The sequence below is a fragment of the Bos mutus genome, chromosome 21 (genome assembly GCF_027580195.1).
Source record: "Bos mutus isolate GX-2022 chromosome 21, NWIPB_WYAK_1.1, whole genome shotgun sequence".
NCBI classification, from domain to species: Eukaryota; Metazoa; Chordata; class Mammalia; order Artiodactyla; family Bovidae; genus Bos; species Bos mutus.
The window spans coordinates 55,221,321-55,240,035 of record NC_091637.1 but is presented as its reverse complement, the minus strand read 5'-3'; the positions used below and the strand labels follow the sequence as shown (position 1 = coordinate 55,240,035).

Genomic DNA, 18,715 nt, shown 5'->3' with positions numbered 1-18,715 from the left:
CTCAGCAAGTCCGTGTGTGGTTTCAGTCTTTTTCATAACTTGGAAAGGCAGGCAGGTTTTCTTCTCAGCCTGACCTGGCCTTCAGTCCTACCAGCCAGGGCGTTTGGCTTAATCTTTCCATGAAGACTGTCCTTCTGAGTTTGCCAGAGGTTCTGAAACGGACTTCTAGTTGAATGTGCTTCATGTCATCAAATCTAAGAGGCTGTCAATTATAAACTGCACAATTACTCTACATACCGCTGGCAATCCAATGATGTAGAACTTTACCACTTAGAACTTTTACCATCCTCTGGTTGAAAAGCTCTTCTAAAGGACTTAATTAGATAGATTTTTGTGTACACACATGAAAGGAAAATATAAACAAAATATATTGGTTGTGGCAGCAACAATTTTGTCACCGTTTCGTCTGGACCCCCCAGTGGTGACTCTAAGATACTGTGGAAGCTGCACCCTGATTTCAGTGATGTTAAGATTTAGGGGTGGGAGATGTACATCTTAGAACTGATTAAACACAGCAGTTACTTCAAACATTGTTCAGTTTCCAAATTTACTTTCAAATATCATTGCTCGGATTATTTATACCAAACCTACAGCCTGAGTAATGTAAATTTTTATGAAAGACACCAGGACTTCCTGAAGATCAGGCCTGTGCCTGAGACCCCCACGTGGGGGCTGACATTACACCACTAAGAGCCAGTGACAAGCCACCTCTGCTGAGTGGGATGTGCACAGGCCTTTCAGGAGGCTGTGTTCACAGGTACTGTCGTGTCGCTTTCAAATGCACAAAAGCAAGTGCTTTCACACGTTGTTTGGGGACTATTTGCACTCCCATTCTTCGCAGGAGGTCAGATTATGTAAAAGGCTCTTGTTCGGGTCAGTGATGATGAAACTCAAAGTTTGTTTTCATCTAGGCAGGTTCTCTGGCCACTAGTTTTCATATTGGCTCTTTAATTGTTTTGACATTCATCACCTCAACTTGTATTAAAGTTGGCTTAATGAACTATACCGGAGCAGGTTGCCATTTCCTCCTCCAGGAGATCTTCCCCACCCAGGGATTGAACCCACATCTCCTGCATTGCAGGCAGATTCTTTACCACTGAGCCACCAGGGAAATCCTCAATTAACCATAATCAGCCCAATTGAGTCAGGAAAACGTTCATGGGGAAAAATTGCTTGTACCAATCCATGAGTGAGCAAGTCAGCGATAATTATTAACAGCAGCCATTCATTGGATGCCTTTTTGGGGGCAGCCAGCACCTTTTTAATTTACTTTATCTGCCTCATTTAGTCCCAACTGCCCTGTGAGGTAGGCATGATTAATCATCCCCTTTTCAGAGCTGAGAAAGCGAGGCTTAACAAGGTGAGACACATGCTGCTGTAATAAGTGACAAAGCTTAGATTTGAACACAGGCCTGTTAACCCTGGAATCTGAGCTCTAGGCCACCAAGTGCACTACCTGCAGTGAAAGCTGATTAAACATGTTGCCTAACAGAGATGTTAGGCATGCCCCCAGCAGAGCTAAGGGCCCCAGCATCACATCGTCAGTCCCTTACCGATGGTGTGAATATTGACCACCAGGTGGCGCTATGGAGGAATAAACAATGGAGGTTCTGGTTCCAAATTTAATTCTAAGTCAGAAATTGGATGTATTGGTTATGTTTCTGTATGACCTGTTCAAAAAGTTAGACCAATTGTCTGCTCTGATAATTTTTATTTCTGATAAAAATTAGAAATAATTTAAAAGTCATGTAATAGAAGAAAGGGTATAGTAATTCTTGGTGTTTTGGAGTATGAAAAAGAGGTATTTTCATTATTTTTTGAACTCATTTTGCCAAAAGTTACTTCAGATGTATAAGAATTATTGGTGAATAATAGTCAGGTTGACTGTTTTATTACAGCAGGCCAGAAAAGTGTTGTTTCCAAAGTCTTTGAACAGGAATGAGAGTAACACATGAGCCAAATTGTCAGGGAGTCGGTCATTAAAATGGATGAGTAAGAGAAGCTGGGTCCTAAATTAATGAACATTCTTATTTAATAATTTAACACATTGAAATTGAAAATCATCTAAGCCCTTGGCTCCGTGAGCAATATGTAATTCTCTTCACGTGCTGAGTAAAGTGTTGGCACTGAGATGCCGCTAAATTAATTAAATTGAGGCAGAGCATAAATGATTCACTGACTCCTGATTCCAGTCTTGTCGTGGTTTTGTTTCCATCTTTCCTGGACTGGATTCTGATTTCCAAAGTACACTGAACTAATTTAGAGTTACATGTTATTATTCATTTCATTTATTTGTTGTGTTTTTTTTTTTTCTTCTTTTTTCCTTCCCCTCTCGGGTTATCCTGGGGATAACGATTTAGCAACTCAGCGCAAAAAGAGTCCCTTTTTGAGAAGCAAAAGCAAGGACAAAGACAAGTCTCCAACGGCCCACCCGGCTCTCTCTAAACGCCTGCGGTTCTGGTCTTCCTCTGACATCCCATCCTCTCCTAATGAGCCTCTCCCCTTTTCAGAAATTGGAGACTTCTAATCCTTTTCCTTTACCATGTGTCTTCATCGTGTATCCTCCTTCATTTCTGAAATTCAAACAAACGGAAAAAAAAAAAAAAAAACAGTACCTAAAGGCCAGATGACCCCTAGCGGACCCCTCCTCCTAACCCCAATTCCAGGCCAGACTTTAAAGTAGCCAGCGTGGATTCTGATTTCAAAAGAGAAGATGAGTTGCCACACCCTCTGGACCGATTCTCCAGCACAGCACAGTTGTAGGGGCGCCTCGGGACATGCGTGCCCAGGTCCTGGGGCCAGGATGTCCGTGCTGAGTAAGTCCAGTGGCCGTGTGCTGCCCCCCACCCTCGCACCCGCAGGCTTTTGTCAACGCTCAAGAATAAAGCAGAGCTGGTCAGTTGTCACTATGCTTCCTAAAATATACGGCCTCTGTCAAGTGAGTTTTTTTTTTTCCCTTAAGGCTTATCTTGAAGCAGCTAAAATTTAAAACCGCTGCCCTATTCTCCTCTTTCTTTGTCAGAGCCCTGAATTGATGGCTTTTGCCAAATAGGGTCCTTTTTAGAGGTGTTGTATGTTTTGAAGGATTTACTGTGCTCCATGCAAGCGTTTTGAATAATTGCATCAATGATGCCCAGCCAGAGGCCAGCCCAGAATGAAGCTTTATGACTGTGCTGTCGTTCTCTGAACATCTCTGGTGCTGAAGTTAAAGCAGCGGTGGACAGAAAGAGCATCAGCAGGCCAGTCACGCCCAGAGCGGGAGAAAGGCTGGTCGAGACAGGCCTTTAGCTACTGCAGTTTCTTTCTGTCTTCAATCATTCTTGTTCCATCTTCATGATTTTTGCCACCTCTGTCCATCACCTGTGTGGTTACTGACATATTTCCCCTTGGACTGACCCACCATTTCCACTTAAATTTATCCTCAAAGGATAGATTATTACCTGTACTGTAAATGGAGAGCCAGTACCATTAAAAACAAGGTAACTGTTTAAAAAAATAAGTCCACACGTATTGAAATGCTGATTTCAAAGTTGGCTGATGTGGTACCGCCTTCTCTCTCACTCGCCGCCTTGGGAACCCTGGGCTGCTGTGGTCCCGGCCCCCTGTCCTCTGAGCATGCTGCTGGAACAGTGCTGTTTCTCTGCTGTTCGTGCTAACTGTTTGGTCATCTCCACCTCCCCGCCACCTGCTCCTGCTCTTAACTTCACCTGTTGGATGTCTGCCCCATGCATCCCACCAGACTTGAATCTTGCTTCTCATCAAGGTTATCTTTCAGAATCCAAATTCTACCTTGATTTCAAGTCATGATAAGATGTAGGCGATTAAAACTTCACCGTGAATCCAGACTTGGAGTGGCCGAGGGCCCAGCAGGGTCAGGTCCACGAAGGAGGGGAGGGGAGGGGCCTGAGAGCCCGGCAGTGGGTGAGGCTCTGGGTCTGCAGCCTTGGGGTGCCTGGAGTGAGACGCCATGGGAGACAGTGTGGTCCTAATGCTCACAGGAACTCCAGCTGCGTTCGTTTCTGTCTCGTATTTGGAGAGCCCATCCCCTTTCTTACTACGAGATAGGTGGAGGGTTGGGTTTTATAAAAATGCTTTTAAATAGGACTTTACTTAACTTTGACAAGAGTATATTTTCATGGTAGAAAACTTCGAGATTGCAGAAAAGCATAAGACAAGATAAAAATCCTTCTGGTAGTCAGTCTCACCATGCAAACATTAAAGATCTCTTAAATTCTTGTTAAGGTGACAATCAACGTTTTCTGAGTTTATAAGTGAAGCCAGTTGGCAAGATGCACGTCCTGGACCTCAGGGCCTCAGCCTTAGGTTGCAGTGATCCTGAGCAGACATCTACCAGAATCTTTTTTGTTTTTATTTTAGATTCAGTTTTTACTGGAGAATAGTTGCTTTACAATGTGTTAGTTTCTACCGTACAGCAAAGTGAATCAGCTGTACGTATATACATATCCCCTCTTTTTTGGATTTTCTTCTGCCAGGATCTTTTTACATCAGGGGTTTGCATGATACACGGTGCTGGGTGGCAGGCGTGCCCTGTAGTTAATATGTTGGACTTCTACCAGCATTTTCTTTGTCCTCCTGAGTTTTTCCTTTATTGTCTCCCAGCCAAAATTCTAGGGCTTGCAGTATGGCCCATCAGTGGAGCTGGGGTCTCTGATACAGGCCTGTAGCCAGGGCCCTCCTGTTTAAACCACAGCCCTGGGTCGGCAGGGAAGGGGGTGGCGTGGCTAGGGGGCAACTCAGCTTTTCGTCCGTGTGGTCTGTGTGCCCTGCTGCCCTTGCTTCTAGGCCTCCGTGTGGTCGCCCAGCCTGAGCCCAAGATTCTGCCAGCCCGTCTCTCAATGTCCTTTTCTGCCCCAGGCCCTGGGGACCTAAAGCCAAAGCGAGGGTCCCCGCACCGAGGCAGCCTGGACCACAAGGATGCCTCTGCTGACCCAGCCGTGAAGCCCTGGCCCCTGGAGCTGGGCCCCCGGCCCTGTTCGACCTCAGCCATCACTACAACCCCTTCCAGCTCCAGCTCCATCTCCCGGCACCCAGGCCGCACCAAAGGTGAGTCACGGGCCTCTCCAGAAACAAGAGGGCTGAGCATCTGGGGTTCAGGTCCTTCCTAAAGACCCCAGGCTCTCGGTGGGAGAAGGGGTCCCAGGCTGAGAGGTAGTGAGTAGGGTGGTTAAGTTGTGGGCAGGCTCTGGCATCATCCAGACACAGGTTCAGACTTCAGCCCTGCCTGCCAGCTGGGTGGGTGACTCTGGACAGATAAGAAGCCTGATCCCAAGCCACTGGAGGGGAAGCCCCGGGACCCACTCCCACAACCACCATGCAGAACTTGGTGGCACCAAGTAGGTCTAGAAGGGAGATAAGCCAGCATCTGGGCTAAAAGGAGGCATCCTCTCCAGCCCACCTTAGTAGAAGTCTGGAGGTTCATTCTCTGTGGAGGATACACAAGAGGGTCTCTGAACTGGAGGTGAGTTGACAGAGTGGAAGGCAAGTTTCCCAAGTCAAAAACAAGGGGGTTGTAGGGAAGGATTTACAAACTGAAGGTCTCCCAGGTTGCCAGTAGCTATGCGTGTTCACACCTTTAGACATGAAATTAAAATATTGTCCCAGTCGTCTGATCAACTTAAGAAGATCCCAGCTGAATGTCTCCATCAGATCTTGCCAGGTGAAGCCCAGCAACACCTCTAGAGCCTCTAGTAGCAGAGACCAAAACCAGTGTGAGAGGCAACAGTGAAACATCATGGAGTAAACAGACATAAGCACAGAGACGGGAGCTTTACGATGCCCGTCATTTACAGTCAGAGATGAGCAAAGCTGTTGCACCCATGAAACAAGAATAGGATGCTACCAAAAGAGGAGGGAGAGTACTGGGAAATTACCCAGAGAGGAACAGGTAAAGCTTAAAACCAAAAAAGACCTTTGGCTGTTAATTTAAAAATAGGAGATATCCAAAGACACAGCTAAAAGGACTGAAAGTGATTGCCTCTGAGGTGTTAGAAGTTGGAAAACAATACGTGGTTGTTATTTTTCACAGTAATAGCACCCACTCTGCCCTTAAAACCAGGGGCTTACACAACTTTGGTTTGACAAGCAAAGGCAGACAGGGTCCCTGCCCTTGTCCCGGTTGCTTATAAGTAGGAAGCCCCCCAGGGGAGCAGGTGAATGGGGTGGGCACAGGAGAGGTGGGCAGCCTCTCCCCATTGCCGGCAGTCACTTACTGTTGGGCGTCAGTGGAGCTGTGCCGTGAGCTCTCTGGGAGAACCGTGCCCTGAGCCCGCATGGCAAGGGTGTCTGTTGTCCACAGCCATCAGTCCCCACTGGTTTCTGGAGCTCTGGGGTGCAGAGGCCCTGCCTGGTCCTGGGGAAGAGCTGGGAACACCATCTCCCCTCAGGGTTTTGGGGGGTCTCTGTGGTTCAAGGTCCAGCCCTCTGGGCTGACCCACAGGCTATCTCAGCCTGCATCCCGTCGGAGCCCAAGCCTGGAATCATCCTGGAATCATCACTGGCCTGCAGAGCAAGCACAAGGGCCTGTCACCATCGGTGCCCCCAGACTGCCCTCAGCAATTCCTTGGGGTTTTTTTTCCCTTCGATTTCACATGTGTGTCCTTTTCTTACACAGACGTCTTCTCTCTCAAAACATTTACTTATATTTCCTGAAAATATGCGGTGATGGTTAAAAATTTTAATACTGCTACTGCTACTAACAAAATCACCAAGCGATGTTTATTTCCTTTGTAATTTTTCTAGTGCTTAGATTCAATCTCATGAAGGATGCGCAGAGTTTTATATTCAAAATTCACTGGAATTTTTCTTTTATGGATTATGTTAGTGGGTTCATATACACTAAGGTTTATTTGTTTCTGTCTTCAATTGTAGAGTTTTTTCTTTTTTAAATTCTGTTTTTTACTACATAAAATATTTACATAATTTAAACCTAAATTACATAAAAAGGCATGCTTAGATTTCTAAGCCTCACGTCTCTCCCTTTCCCCTCCATTACATTCCAAAGTCACCCTATAGATAACCTTTTTTTTAGTTCCTTATTTATACTTTGTGTTTCTTTTTGCAAAAAATAAATAAATAAAAATATTACATCTTGGGGGTTTTTTTTCACTTAGACATATATCATGGAGATCTTTCTCATTCTTTGTATAAGTACACAATAATTAAAATGTTGATATGACGGTATTCAACCAACCAGTCCCCAGAGTTGATTCCTAGAATTAGGATTGCTGGGTCAAAAGACGAGTACAAATATACTTCTCCTAAATAAGATTCCATATTTTTTTAAAGGTTCTTCAGAAAATTCTGATAATTAGCCAGGTTTAATGAGCCTACCTTGGAGAAGGCATTGGCACCCCACTCCAGTACTTTTGCCTGGAAAATCCCATGGACGGAGGAGCCTGGTAGGCTGCAGTCCATGGGGTCGCTAAGAGTCGGACACGACTGAGCGACTTCACTTTCACTTTTCACTTTCATGCATTGGAGAAGGAAATGGCAACCCACTCCAGTGTTGTTGCCTGGAGAATCCCAGGTATGGGGGAGCCTGGTGGGCTGCCGTCTATGGGGTCACACAGAGCTGGACACGACTGAAGCGACTTAGCAGCAATGAGCCTACATATCACTAGCCATATTTTACTATTGTAATCAAGGCAGCAAGTTTTAATTAAGCCACTACTTTGAGTTGGGCATTAGGTTGCTTAGTCACTAAGTCATGTCCGACTCTTTTCGTGACCCCGTGGACTGTAGCCTGCCAGGCTCCTCTGTCCATGGGATTTCCCAGGCGAGTTTACTGGTGTGGGTTGCCAATTTCCTTCTCCGGGGGATCTTCCCGACTCAGGGATCGAACCTGTGTCTCCTGCATTGGCAGGCGCTTGTCCTTACTACTGAGCCACCAGGGAAGCCCATTGGGCGTTAAGGGAGAACACAAAAAGTAGGATTCTGCTACCTTCAGTGAATTAAAAAAAGGAGTTGTCCTGCTGTCATCTCCTGGGAGACAGAACCTGCAGAGGAAGCCTTTAGATCATATCTAACTTAAATTTATTGGAGCACTGTTGATTAACAGTGTTGTGATTGTCGGTTTCTGCGGTGCATCAGAATGAATCAGTTATACATATATTCACTTTTTTAGATTCTTTTCCCAAATCGACCATTACAGAGTATTAAGTAGAGTTCCCTGTGCCATACAGTAGGTCCTTATTAGTTATATATAGTTATTTACAATAGTGTGAAGATCATACCTAACTTTGAGTGTCTCTCACTACCAGAATTTTTATAATAGGAGTCAGGGGTGGGTTGGAAACCCTTTTGCCACTTTGGAGGGACCCAGGGTCTACTGTCAGAAAGAAACTCGCAGGTCCGAGGCATAGGGCATTTGAGTCCCTCTCAGAGAGGGCCGTGGATGGCTGGCCTGTGCTTCTGGGTCTATTTCTGGAGTTGCCAGGGCAGGGCTATCTCCAGGGAGTCGGCCTCTCCGGTCAGGTGCTGGAATCTTTCCTTTGCCCTCCTCCTATGACCCGAAGGCAGTGTGGCCCCCAGACCAGAATTGCCGGCATGGCCTGGCCTTGGAGGTTGGGAAGTGGTCCCCAGGACCCTAAATATTCAACTCCTTTTGCAGTGTTAGGCCAGATCACTGCTGTAGCCTTCAAGCCCCAGTCACTACACAGGCGGAAAGGGGATCTAAAGTTAAATAGGAGTCAGGAGTATGAGGCTTATACCAGCAGGAGGCACAGACGAGGCCAGGTCCACGCTCCCCCGCCTCACCCGGAGCCAAGGGCTGCCACAACCCAGGTGCCAGGCGAGGTTCAGAGGTGGCCGTCTGGCAGAGGGCCTGAGTTTCCCCATGGATGTTCCAGAACCCCTGACTCACTGTCCTGTTTTCACCACAGGCTATAATTCCGACGACAGCCTCTGCGACCCGTCCTTGGAGCTCGAGTTGCTTCACCCCAGGCAGTACGGTGAGTGGTCAGCGCGACACGCCCTTCCACCTGGATTCTCAGTCTTGTTCTCAGCAATAGTGCCTCTCCCTCAAGCTAAATCCTGCACAGAAGTCCAGTACACAAAACAGGTGAAAGTGGAGTTGTATGAAGTGGGGATGGGTCCACAGTTCATCCAAGCTCCTTCCTTCCCCTCCCCAGGGGCCCGAGCATCTGACTTCTGCTTACATACCTCCAATGACAAGGAACTCACTACTTATGAAGCATCCCACTTCTGGAGACTTTAATTTCCCTTGCCTTAAAGCACCCCTCATGTTTGCCAGGATGTTCCAGTGACCCACACAGGGAGCACTGAGTTCAGGAAGATCTCTTGCCACCCTCACTTGCAGAGTGGCTCCAAGTTACATTTAGTCTTAGAAACTGTTAAAAGTACTTGCCATTTGAGTTAGGCATATTGTAAATTTCTGCGGAAGGGAAACCAAAATTATACTAACTTTCTCAAAAAATTAAAAGTGGATTTTTTTTTAAATTTTGCAAAACAGAAGTCATAGGAAGGTTGGAAGATAATTCTTAAAAAAAAAACCCTCAAAGTTTACATTTATTTCAGTTTACTTCTGATCAACAGTGTGTGGGAACTAGCTAGCATCTCTTAAAAATTTTATGATACAGACATTCCCAGTTTATAGGCTCTGTGGTGACACAGGTTGACACAAGGAGCCCTTATGTCTTTGCACGGAGTGGTGGGCAACACAATCGCAAGGATCTCCTGCAACGTTCAGTAAACTGGAGTAGCCTGATTTATGCTTGTCAGCTGACCAGAAGGGTTTTCTTCCGAAGTATTTGGTTCCTTGAGCTTCTCTTTTCAGGAAAAAAAAGGGCAAGGGGTTTTTGATGCAACAGTTAGATAAAAGTGCTTTTAGATCCCATTGATTTGTATCACAGTTTTCTTTAATGAAACTTAATTTCCTTTCTAAAGAGGGATGTGCATTTTTAAATTTCAAAAATTCCCCTTTCAACAAGAGGACTTATTTTGCTTTTATACCATGCACAAAAAAAAAAAAACGTGTATTTTTTGGCTCGTCCCCAAACCCGGTTTGCTAGTGAGTGTTTTCCAGATGCATGCTATTTGCAGTGAACACATCAGCACTTGGGAACTAGGTGCCCTAAAGACCCAGAAGAACAAGAGCAGATTTGCAGGCGGTGGGGGGAGGTGGCTTGTAAGCAGCGTGTCTTCCGTTTTCAGCGCGCTCAACACCAGCTGTGTGCTGGGAGGATGCAGAGATGACAGAAACACAGGGCCTGTCCCCCGGGGGTTTGCGGTCCAGCAGGACAAACTGATACAGGGCAGGCTGATAAGAGCAATGGTGCCCAGTGCAACCAGCGGAGGAGACCCAGAGGGGTGGCCCACAGGCCTTGAAGGCACAGCCTGCCCTTGGCAGGGCAGGGGGGCACCGTCCCTGGTCCTGGCACTCAGTCTCTGATCCAAGAGCCACCGCAGACACGCTCGGCGCAGACGCAGCCCCAAGGCCTGGTTCCCTCCAGCGCTCGTCACCATATAGGTCACTTGTTTCCTCCGGGGCAGATGTGAATTTGAGATGGATGGGCTGAAGGACAGCAGACAGCTGGGAAAAGCAAGTGCTCCCTGTCCTGCTGAGGGTCCCAGCTCCTCCTCCTGGATCAGGGAACTGAAGTTGCACACATGTACGCACGTGAACACACACCACCATTTCCTGGCTCCCGCCCTCACCGAGCTGCACTGTCATCTAGGCAGGAGATTTCACACGTGTTCCAGGAAGATCTGTGCAGGAAGAGGGGTGGGGACCTGCACCCAACCCTCAGCTCACCCAGAGCAGCCCTTTTTTCATCTACTTTCTCAGTTCTGCATGAGAGCTTCTTCGTTAACAAAATCGTTTGAAGCCACAGCCCTAGACCTAACTTTAAAAAAACAAAAATCTGCACACAGTCGTTTCTGGACGCCCATACCTGGCACTCGGGGAAGTTAGCCATCCTCATGGGAGAACATGGGGTGTCCCGAAGCTCATCCTTCCGGGGCGTGCTCAGCTCCACTTCTGCAGTGACTTTGTTCCATAATTTTTCTCAGATTAGATGGTTTGGTCCAGGCTAGACCTGGTCACGGGCCTTTAGATTGAATGTTGGCATTTCCTTTCAGCATCCCGGCCAGGGAGCTTGGAGAGCAGTAGAAATGCGTCCAGCGGCAGCTCACCTCTTAACCTGAAAGGTGAGCTGGCCCTCCTTCCGGGCACTTTGCAGTGTCTGTGGGTCTTTGTGTTTATATTTGTAATTTTTAAAATACAGTTCCCCAAGACCTTCCACGCATTCGACATTTGTTGCATTCCAAGGCCACATCACGTGGTTTCAAGTGCAGGCCGAGAGTTTAAACGGATTTTAGTTCAAATCCCTTCACCCCCACTGACAGAGTCTGGGCACCTAGGCGAATCACCCACCCTCTGAATCCGAGTTACTTCATCTTTAGAAGGGGGATTGTGACTCTAGTTCCATTCCACTGTGGTCAGAGAACAGAGTGGCTTTGATTCTCAGGTTTTTTTAAGTTGATTTTATAGTGCAAAATATAGTCTGTCTTAATGAATGTTTCCCCTACGTCTGAAAAGAATGTGTTTGCTGTCCCGGGACCATAAACTCTTACACAAATTTTTTTCACTTCTTAGTGTCCATGTGACCATCTGGCTTATAGCAAGTGCTCAGTAAAGCTTTTAAATATATGAATGGATGAGAGCTAATGAGTGTGGTGAAAGTTGCTCAGTCGTGTCCAGCACTTTACGACCCCGTGGACTATAAAGTCCATGGAATTCTCCTGGCCAGAATGCTGGAGTGGGTAGCTGTTCCCTTCTCCAAGGGATCTTCCCAACCCAGGGATCGAACCCAGGTCTCCTGCGTGGCAGGCGAATTCTTTACCAGCTGAGCCACCAGGGACCTTAGCACTACTAACAGTATGAACTTTAGCAGAAACCTTCCACGTTTATCTCAAACTATTTTGTTCTGAATTCTAAGCATCCCAGAGTGTTCTTCACGTGGAGAATCCCAGCCTGGGAGAAGTGTGCCCTGGGTTCTCGGGCAGGGTCCTCTTGTAGGTGAGCGGCAGGCAGCCCGGAGACCACTGGAGGCAGAAGAGGTCTGATGTGTGCTCTGTGCCGCCCGCCCTGACTCCAGGTTCCTCCGACCAGCTCCACGGCAGGTCCGAGAGCTTCAGCAGCGAAGACCTGATCCCCAGCAGGGACACGGCCACTCTGCCACGGGATGCCAGCACCCCGGGGCGCCCCGCCCTCAGCCGCCATGAGTACCCCCCACTGCGGAACGGGCCTCTCCCCCAAGAGGGTGTCCAGAAGAGGAGCACAGCCCAGCCCCACGGTGGCGCGCGGCCCTGTTCCACCTCCCCGAGCAGCGAGATGGTCACCCTGGAGGAGTTCCTGGAGGAGAGCAACCGGGACTCCCCGTCCCCCGTGAGTGGCCCTGGGGCTCAAAGGGACACAGCGGGTCCATCATCCCTTGCATACTCCCTGGATTGGGATAGCAGGCAGAAACTGGCAGCAGAAATACAGAGATGGAACAGGGGGCAGCCTAGGTGCGGGGCTCCTTAGATGGGGAGGAAGCCCACGAGCCTGCAGGGCCTGGTGCTGGCAGCCAGCCCCAGACCACAGAGGCTGTTTGCTCCATCTGTGGAGTGAGTGGGCAGAGCCTGGTGCCGGCATGGAGGTCAGGGATGGTGTGTGCCCACCGCTGCGAGCTTCTTGAGACATGTGCCCAGCACCCACTCTGGGCTTAGCATCTCACCAGGTTTTGAGGCAGAGCTCTGCGTGCCCACTTCCCCTGAGCCCTCACCAGCAGAGATCAGTTTCTTCTATAAAGAGCCAGAGAGTAAATATTTGAGGCTTCCCAAGCAGGACGGTCTCTGTTGCAGCCTCTCGACGCTACCATTTTAGTAGGAAAGCAGCTCTGGACCATCTGTCAATGAGTCGGCATGGCTGTGTTCCAATAAAACTTGACTTATGGACATAGAAATTTGAATTTCATGCAGTTGTCTCATGTCCCAAAAGATTGTTCTTTAAGAAAAAGTCTTTTCCAGTCATTTTAAAGGGTAAAAACTATTCTTAGCTCACAGGCCATACAAAAAGGGGCCCCACACTGGACCTCCCACAGGTCTGGTTTGCTAACCTCGGTTCTGCAGATCTAAACCCAGACACCCCCATTATTAGGATTCCCTCCCATGTCACCTTTCCAGTGTCTCCATTTAGCTTTTCTGAAGCTGCGCATCTGTTCTTTCACATGTATATATGTGCATAATCAGTTGTGTCTGACTCTTTGCGACCCTATGGACTATAGCCCGCCAGGCTCCTCTGTCCATGGGATTTTCCCAGCAAGAATACTGGAGTGGGTTGCCGTTTTTTTTTTATATATATACTGTCTAAATTCAGTCCCCTGAGCTATTGGGTTATTGAACAGATGGCTTATATACTGTCTTCTTCTTGTTTAGTCACTAAGTCATGTCTAACTTTTTGCAACCCATGGACTGCAGCACACCAGGCTTCCCTGTCCTTTACTATTTCCTGGTGTTTGCTCAAATTCATGTCCATTGAGTCAGTGATGCCATCCAACCATCTCATCCTCTGTCACCCCCTTCTCCTCTTGCCCTCAATGTTTCCCAGCATCATGGTCTTTTCCATAATTGAGATCTTTTAAGGTGTAAGGCTTCAGTGATGGCATCTCATTTCCCTTAAATAAATACAGTTGAACTTTCTGTAGCCACATGGTAAACTCTGTGACCCACATTAATGCATCACATTGACACAGAGAACACAAAATATTTGTCTTGGAGATATTTATTGAGCAGCTACTGTGTCTTAGGCAATATGTATGTTGCCTGCTCAGAAAACAAAGCAAATGGGCCAATTTTTATAGCATACTTGCTAGATGCTTGGTCTTGTGGTTGGGTGGTGCCAAAGAATTATAAAACATGGCCCCTCCCCCTCTTCATTTATTTGTCTATCAAACACTTACTGTGGGCTAGAAACTAGGGAAACCAAGCTAAGAAGGACCAAAACCTTGCCCTCCAGAAGTTTATGGTCTGATGCAGTGGCTCTTAAACTCTAGCATTCGTCAGACTCACCTGGTAGGACACAGGCTGGCCCCAGGGATTCTGAGATTTTTGCATCTCTGCCGAGTTCCCAGATGGTGCTCTCACTGTCACTGGGGGTCCAGGCATCACAGGCTAAGGGGCACTGACCTGATGGAGCAAACGAGAGAAGTCCAGAAATCGAGGGTACCTGCAATTGAATGGCTCTTCTCCTCAATCCATTTCTGATTGTGTGCCTGTCCCAGTGGGTTTCCTATCCCTGGACAGATCTCAGGGGTCAGGTCCCCTTGTTTACAAGGGGCATGGCCCCTCTGCACTCAGCTTAGACCTATACAGACACTGTTGCTCAGGCCGCTATCAGCACATGTCCCTTTTCAGCTTAAATGAGGCCAAAGCTGTCTCACTGCAGCAGTCTCTGTTGGAAGCTGGTGCTCAGCCTCTGAGAGCCACCTCCTTCCCCCTCCATCGGCCCAGGTGCTCACCCCACGAGCCCCACCTGACACTTCCATCCTCCCCCGATCAGGCCTAGAGAAGCCACCCATGCCTCCACTCCCTGAGTACTGGTGATGCTGGGAGAGCAGAGTCACACGATGGGCTCCCTGGGTGGCCTCCTGAAAGTGGGGATGAAGAGGCTAACTAGAAGCGTGCAGAAAGGGGCCAGGAGGCACGGCAGACAGCTCCAGAGTCAAACAGCCGTAGGCTCTAATCCTCAGTCTGCTGTTCTTCAGATGCCTAATCTCTGTGACCTCAGTTTTCTTACATATGTTTAGTCACAAAGTCGTGTCCAACTCTTTGCCTCCCTATAGACGGTAGCCTGCCAGGCTCCTCTGTTCATGGGGTTTCCAGGCAAAAATACTGGAGTGGATTGCCATTTCCTACTCCAGGGCATCTTCCCGACCCAAGGATCAAACCTACGTCTCCTGCATTGGCAGGCAGGTTCTTTACCACTCACTGAACCACCTGGGAAGTCCTTTCTTACGTATTAAGTGATGTTTTCATACAACCTTAAACAACTCTCACACAAGGTTGCTGTCAAATTTAAGTTTTTGGGATTACATCCCTGGTTCCTAGCACGGTGCCTGACATGTGGGAAGTACTTGGTAAATGGTTCTTGTCCATATTGATGACCCAGGTTCTTACTGCACACACACACCCAAGGGTAAGGCTTCAGGCTAACATGAAACAGCAGAGTGTGCCTCTGTCAAGCTGAGCATCCAAATGTTTTCAGGGGCCAGGAGTTGTCGGCAGGTGGTTCCTGAGCTGCTGATCCATCCTGCAGGCTGACTCCCCCCTGACAGGTCCCAGCCAGCTGGGGGCTGATTGCAGCAGCTCTCAGCCCTGACCTTTCCCCTGCTCCATCCCCAGCCTCGAGAGAAACCTCTAGCTGGGCTCCTCTAGGCTGTGAGGTGCTGGCAGAAGGCTGAAGTTGACCTGAACAGGCCCACCGAGCTTGTTGGCTCTGGGGGCTCCGCCTGCCCCCAGGATGGTGACAGAGAACACTGGTTCCTGGCCAGGGGAAGCCCAGCCAGGTGGTGGCTGCCTGGCACGGGGGACAATCTGGAGGGCTGGGCCGCCTCTGCCTTCTCCTGGGCCTTTCTGGTTCCCTCTCCCTCCTCTGCCCCTTGTGCCTGCCTCTCCCCTTCCTAAAATCAGGAGAAGGATCTGAGAGGCAGTGAGGATGCTGTGTGTGGTTGGTTCTGGCTTCTGCCGAGCTGGCCTTGTTTGTCTTCCTCTCTGTGGCCCACTGGAAGGCGCTTGCAGTGTGTCTGAGCCTGGTGGGCTGACAAAGAAGGTCCAGTCCTGCCCGTCAGCTTTCTGCCGCCTGGTGGAAAAGGAGACCCAGGTCAAAACGGTTGTCCTGATCCTTTCATAAAATGGATGAGCTTTGTGGGAAGTCATTTCCTCTCTGAATCTGCTTTCTTGCTTGTGAAGTTAGGGGGCGACTGAGTGGTGCCTGGGTCAGCTCCCTAATGATCCTCATTTCACATTGACCCCCACCCGACCGGGACAGTGTGTGCAGTGGGGACATTAGGCCCTCAACAGGCCAAGCAAGAAACTTCAGTCCCGGCCATGTGGGCAGCCCAGGGGAGATCCTGGGTGGGAGGAGGGATCTCCAAGTCACACACCCCCACCAAGTCACACAGCCCCTGGACTCATTCAGTTCTTCTTCTCTTCCCTGTAGGATGCTCCCAGTTGCCGGGATGACCTGCTGAGTGATTACTTCAGAAAGGCCAGTGATCTCCCATCCACTGGAGGCCAGCCAGGCCCACTGCCCAGGAAAGAAGGGGCCAAGATGCCCACCAGCTTTGTGGCCCCCACCATCAAGATGCCTGTCTGCACCTCTGAGGGAAAGCCACTGAAGCCTGGGCAGTATGTAAAGCCGAACTTCAGAGCCGCTGAGGCCGAGGCCATGCCCAGTGTCCCCCAGAGGCAGGCCCAGCCATCCCAGAGCCTGTCCCTGGGCAGAGCCCGGCAGGCCGCCATGCCCCACGCTTCCCACACGCCTGCCAGCCGGAGTGCATCCCTAAACCGGGCCTTCAGCCTGGCCTCTGCTGACCTCCTCCGGGCCAGCGGGCCAGAGGCCTGCAAACAAGAGCTGGGGGGTCCTGAGGCCTCAGGGGGCAGAGACCCAGGCAGCCACAACCTGCAGAGCTCCACAGCCCCTGGCTCCCATGGCCTGGCCCGTGAGCGGACCCCGCTTGTGGGAAAGGCTGGCGGCTCCTGTCAGGGCCCCAGCCCCCGAAGCCGGCCGCTGGACCTGAGGCGCTTCTCGCTGGCTCCCCCGAAGGAGGAGAGGCCGCCCCCCCTGCAGCAGTCCGCCACATCCCCAGCCATTGCCACTGGTGGCGGCGGCAGCGGTGGCAGCAGCAGTTCGCAGCTCCAGCACTTCTCACCCTCTGCAGCCCCGGCCCCCAGGACTAAGCCCCAAGGCCCCCTGCACCCGGGGGAGTTGGCCACCATCCCCCCCATCCGAGGGGGGCTCAGCCCCTCAGAAGGGGACGGGGTCCCGGGGCAGGGCCACAGCGAGGGCCTCCCTGCTAAGGTCCCAGGCAGGTCTCCAGACCTGGCGCCCCAGGGCAGCCGGATCCCCGAGGACTTCGGGCGTGGGAGCAGCTCCAAGAGCACGCCAGCATCCCCCGAGCCAGGTGGCGACCAGCAGACAGTGTGGTACGAGTACGGCTGCGTGTGACCTGGCTCCTGGCCCACAGCTCCTGGATCGCACCTGCTGATCACCGCAGCCTTTTCCCTGTCTGCCTGCGGCGCCAGGAAAGGGTTTGAGGAGGAGGAGAGGGTTCCTGTGCATGTCTTCTGTTCTGTTGCTAAAAATGCTGTGCCAAGCCTTGAGAGGGTTGCGCCCCGCTGGTGTACAACCTGTCTTCTGTATCTGTAGCCTCCAGCAACCAGTATCTTTTGAACAAATCCACTTTGGTATGGGGACACTCAGAACGCAGTGACAAAGCAGACACTATTTGAGCGCGCCCCTGTAGAACACTTTTGTTTACAACTTGCTGACCTCCACTGAAGCATGTGTGTACGAGGGCATGTACACACACACGTACACACGTTCCCAGGGCTGAGCCCTGGTGGGTCTGGAAATTCTATTCCCCAAAGCCGTTTGATCCCAGGAGAAGCCCCCGCTGGCCAAACTACAAAAATCTGGAGGCCGTGGGTGGACCCCAGAGGCAGGCTTGCTGTCATGCCGTTGTTGGGGTCCTGAGCGCTTCCCTTCACCCCAGAGCTGAAGCGGCTCTCCAGGCAGGTGAGGTGGCTTCGGGCATTTGCCTTCCCCGCTGGAGCCAGCTCCTGGGCTCTGCAGGGTGGGCTCCCGGGCCATATAGCCACCTGCCTTCCCTGGCTCACTTTTCTACAAACACTGGATCTGCTGGTCCTGGCGGGAGGGGCAGGGAGAAACCCTTGCCCCAGTCCCCCCTACCCAGCAAATGTATATAGTGTAAAGTGGGGAGGCGTGTGCAGCAGCGAGGTGCACCTCGATTTATACCGTGGCTGCAGCGCCCCGACCTCCCTGTCTCAGGTGAGATGTTGGTTTATTATTTCTGAGTAAACTTCTCATGGTAGAAACCAAATTTCTTTTAATATATTACCTATGTATGTACACACCCGTGTGAAATGTATGTACTTTGAGGGGAATCTATTTATGTTCCGTTGGGAGTCATTCTTTCCTATCGGGAATCTCACCTGCTGCTTCGTCTCTTTGGTCAGATTCCTGGCACGTTTTATTTCCTGTTGTTTAGTAAAGGTGCTTTTTCTGAGATGTACTAAACCTGGTGATTTTTTTTTTTTCCTTTAGATTTGATATACTGAGAAAGAAATGGAAAGTTAAGATCGCTTTTCAGAGTGCTTCGGGTTGTGTATTAAAAAGCCATTCGTTCTGGAACACAGGACAGGATTGTAATAAATGGACATGGACCAGTACTGAGTCCTGGTTTTCCTCACCATTCATCATGGCATCATTGACCAGGTGCTGGGAGCTCAGGGTTCCTGCCTTAGCACTGGCCACTGGAATCCACAGTTCCTTTGGCCACTAGGTCAGAAAACGTAGAGAGCAAGGTTTTTCTCTTATAACAGCTTTTTTTTTTTTTTTTTTTTTTCCAGACTTGAATTTTAACTTCGTGTAAATTGAATCCTATTTCGCTAT

General features: G+C 49.6%; 1 protein-coding gene across 6 annotated transcripts in view; it reads left to right on the top strand.

The window, feature by feature from the left end:
- CCDC88C (coiled-coil domain containing 88C) overlaps positions 1 to 18,497 on the top strand; it is a 146,074-nt gene extending 127,577 nt beyond the window's left edge. For 5 of the 6 annotated variants that reach the window (XM_005892612.3, XM_070358849.1, XM_070358850.1 and 2 more), the window contains 5 exons: positions 4,876 to 5,064; positions 8,901 to 8,969; positions 11,119 to 11,187; positions 12,138 to 12,427; positions 16,241 to 18,497. In XM_005892612.3, the coding sequence (XP_005892674.2) occupies positions 4,876 to 5,064; positions 8,901 to 8,969; positions 11,119 to 11,187; positions 12,138 to 12,427; positions 16,241 to 17,248 (1,625 nt within the window). In that variant the 3' untranslated portion in view covers positions 17,249 to 18,497. The remainder of the gene's footprint in view (positions 1 to 4,875; positions 5,065 to 8,900; positions 8,970 to 11,118; positions 11,188 to 12,137; positions 12,428 to 16,240) is intronic. The other variant, XM_070358848.1, reaches the window with a different exon arrangement.
- Positions 18,498 to 18,715: the final 218 nt, after the last annotated feature.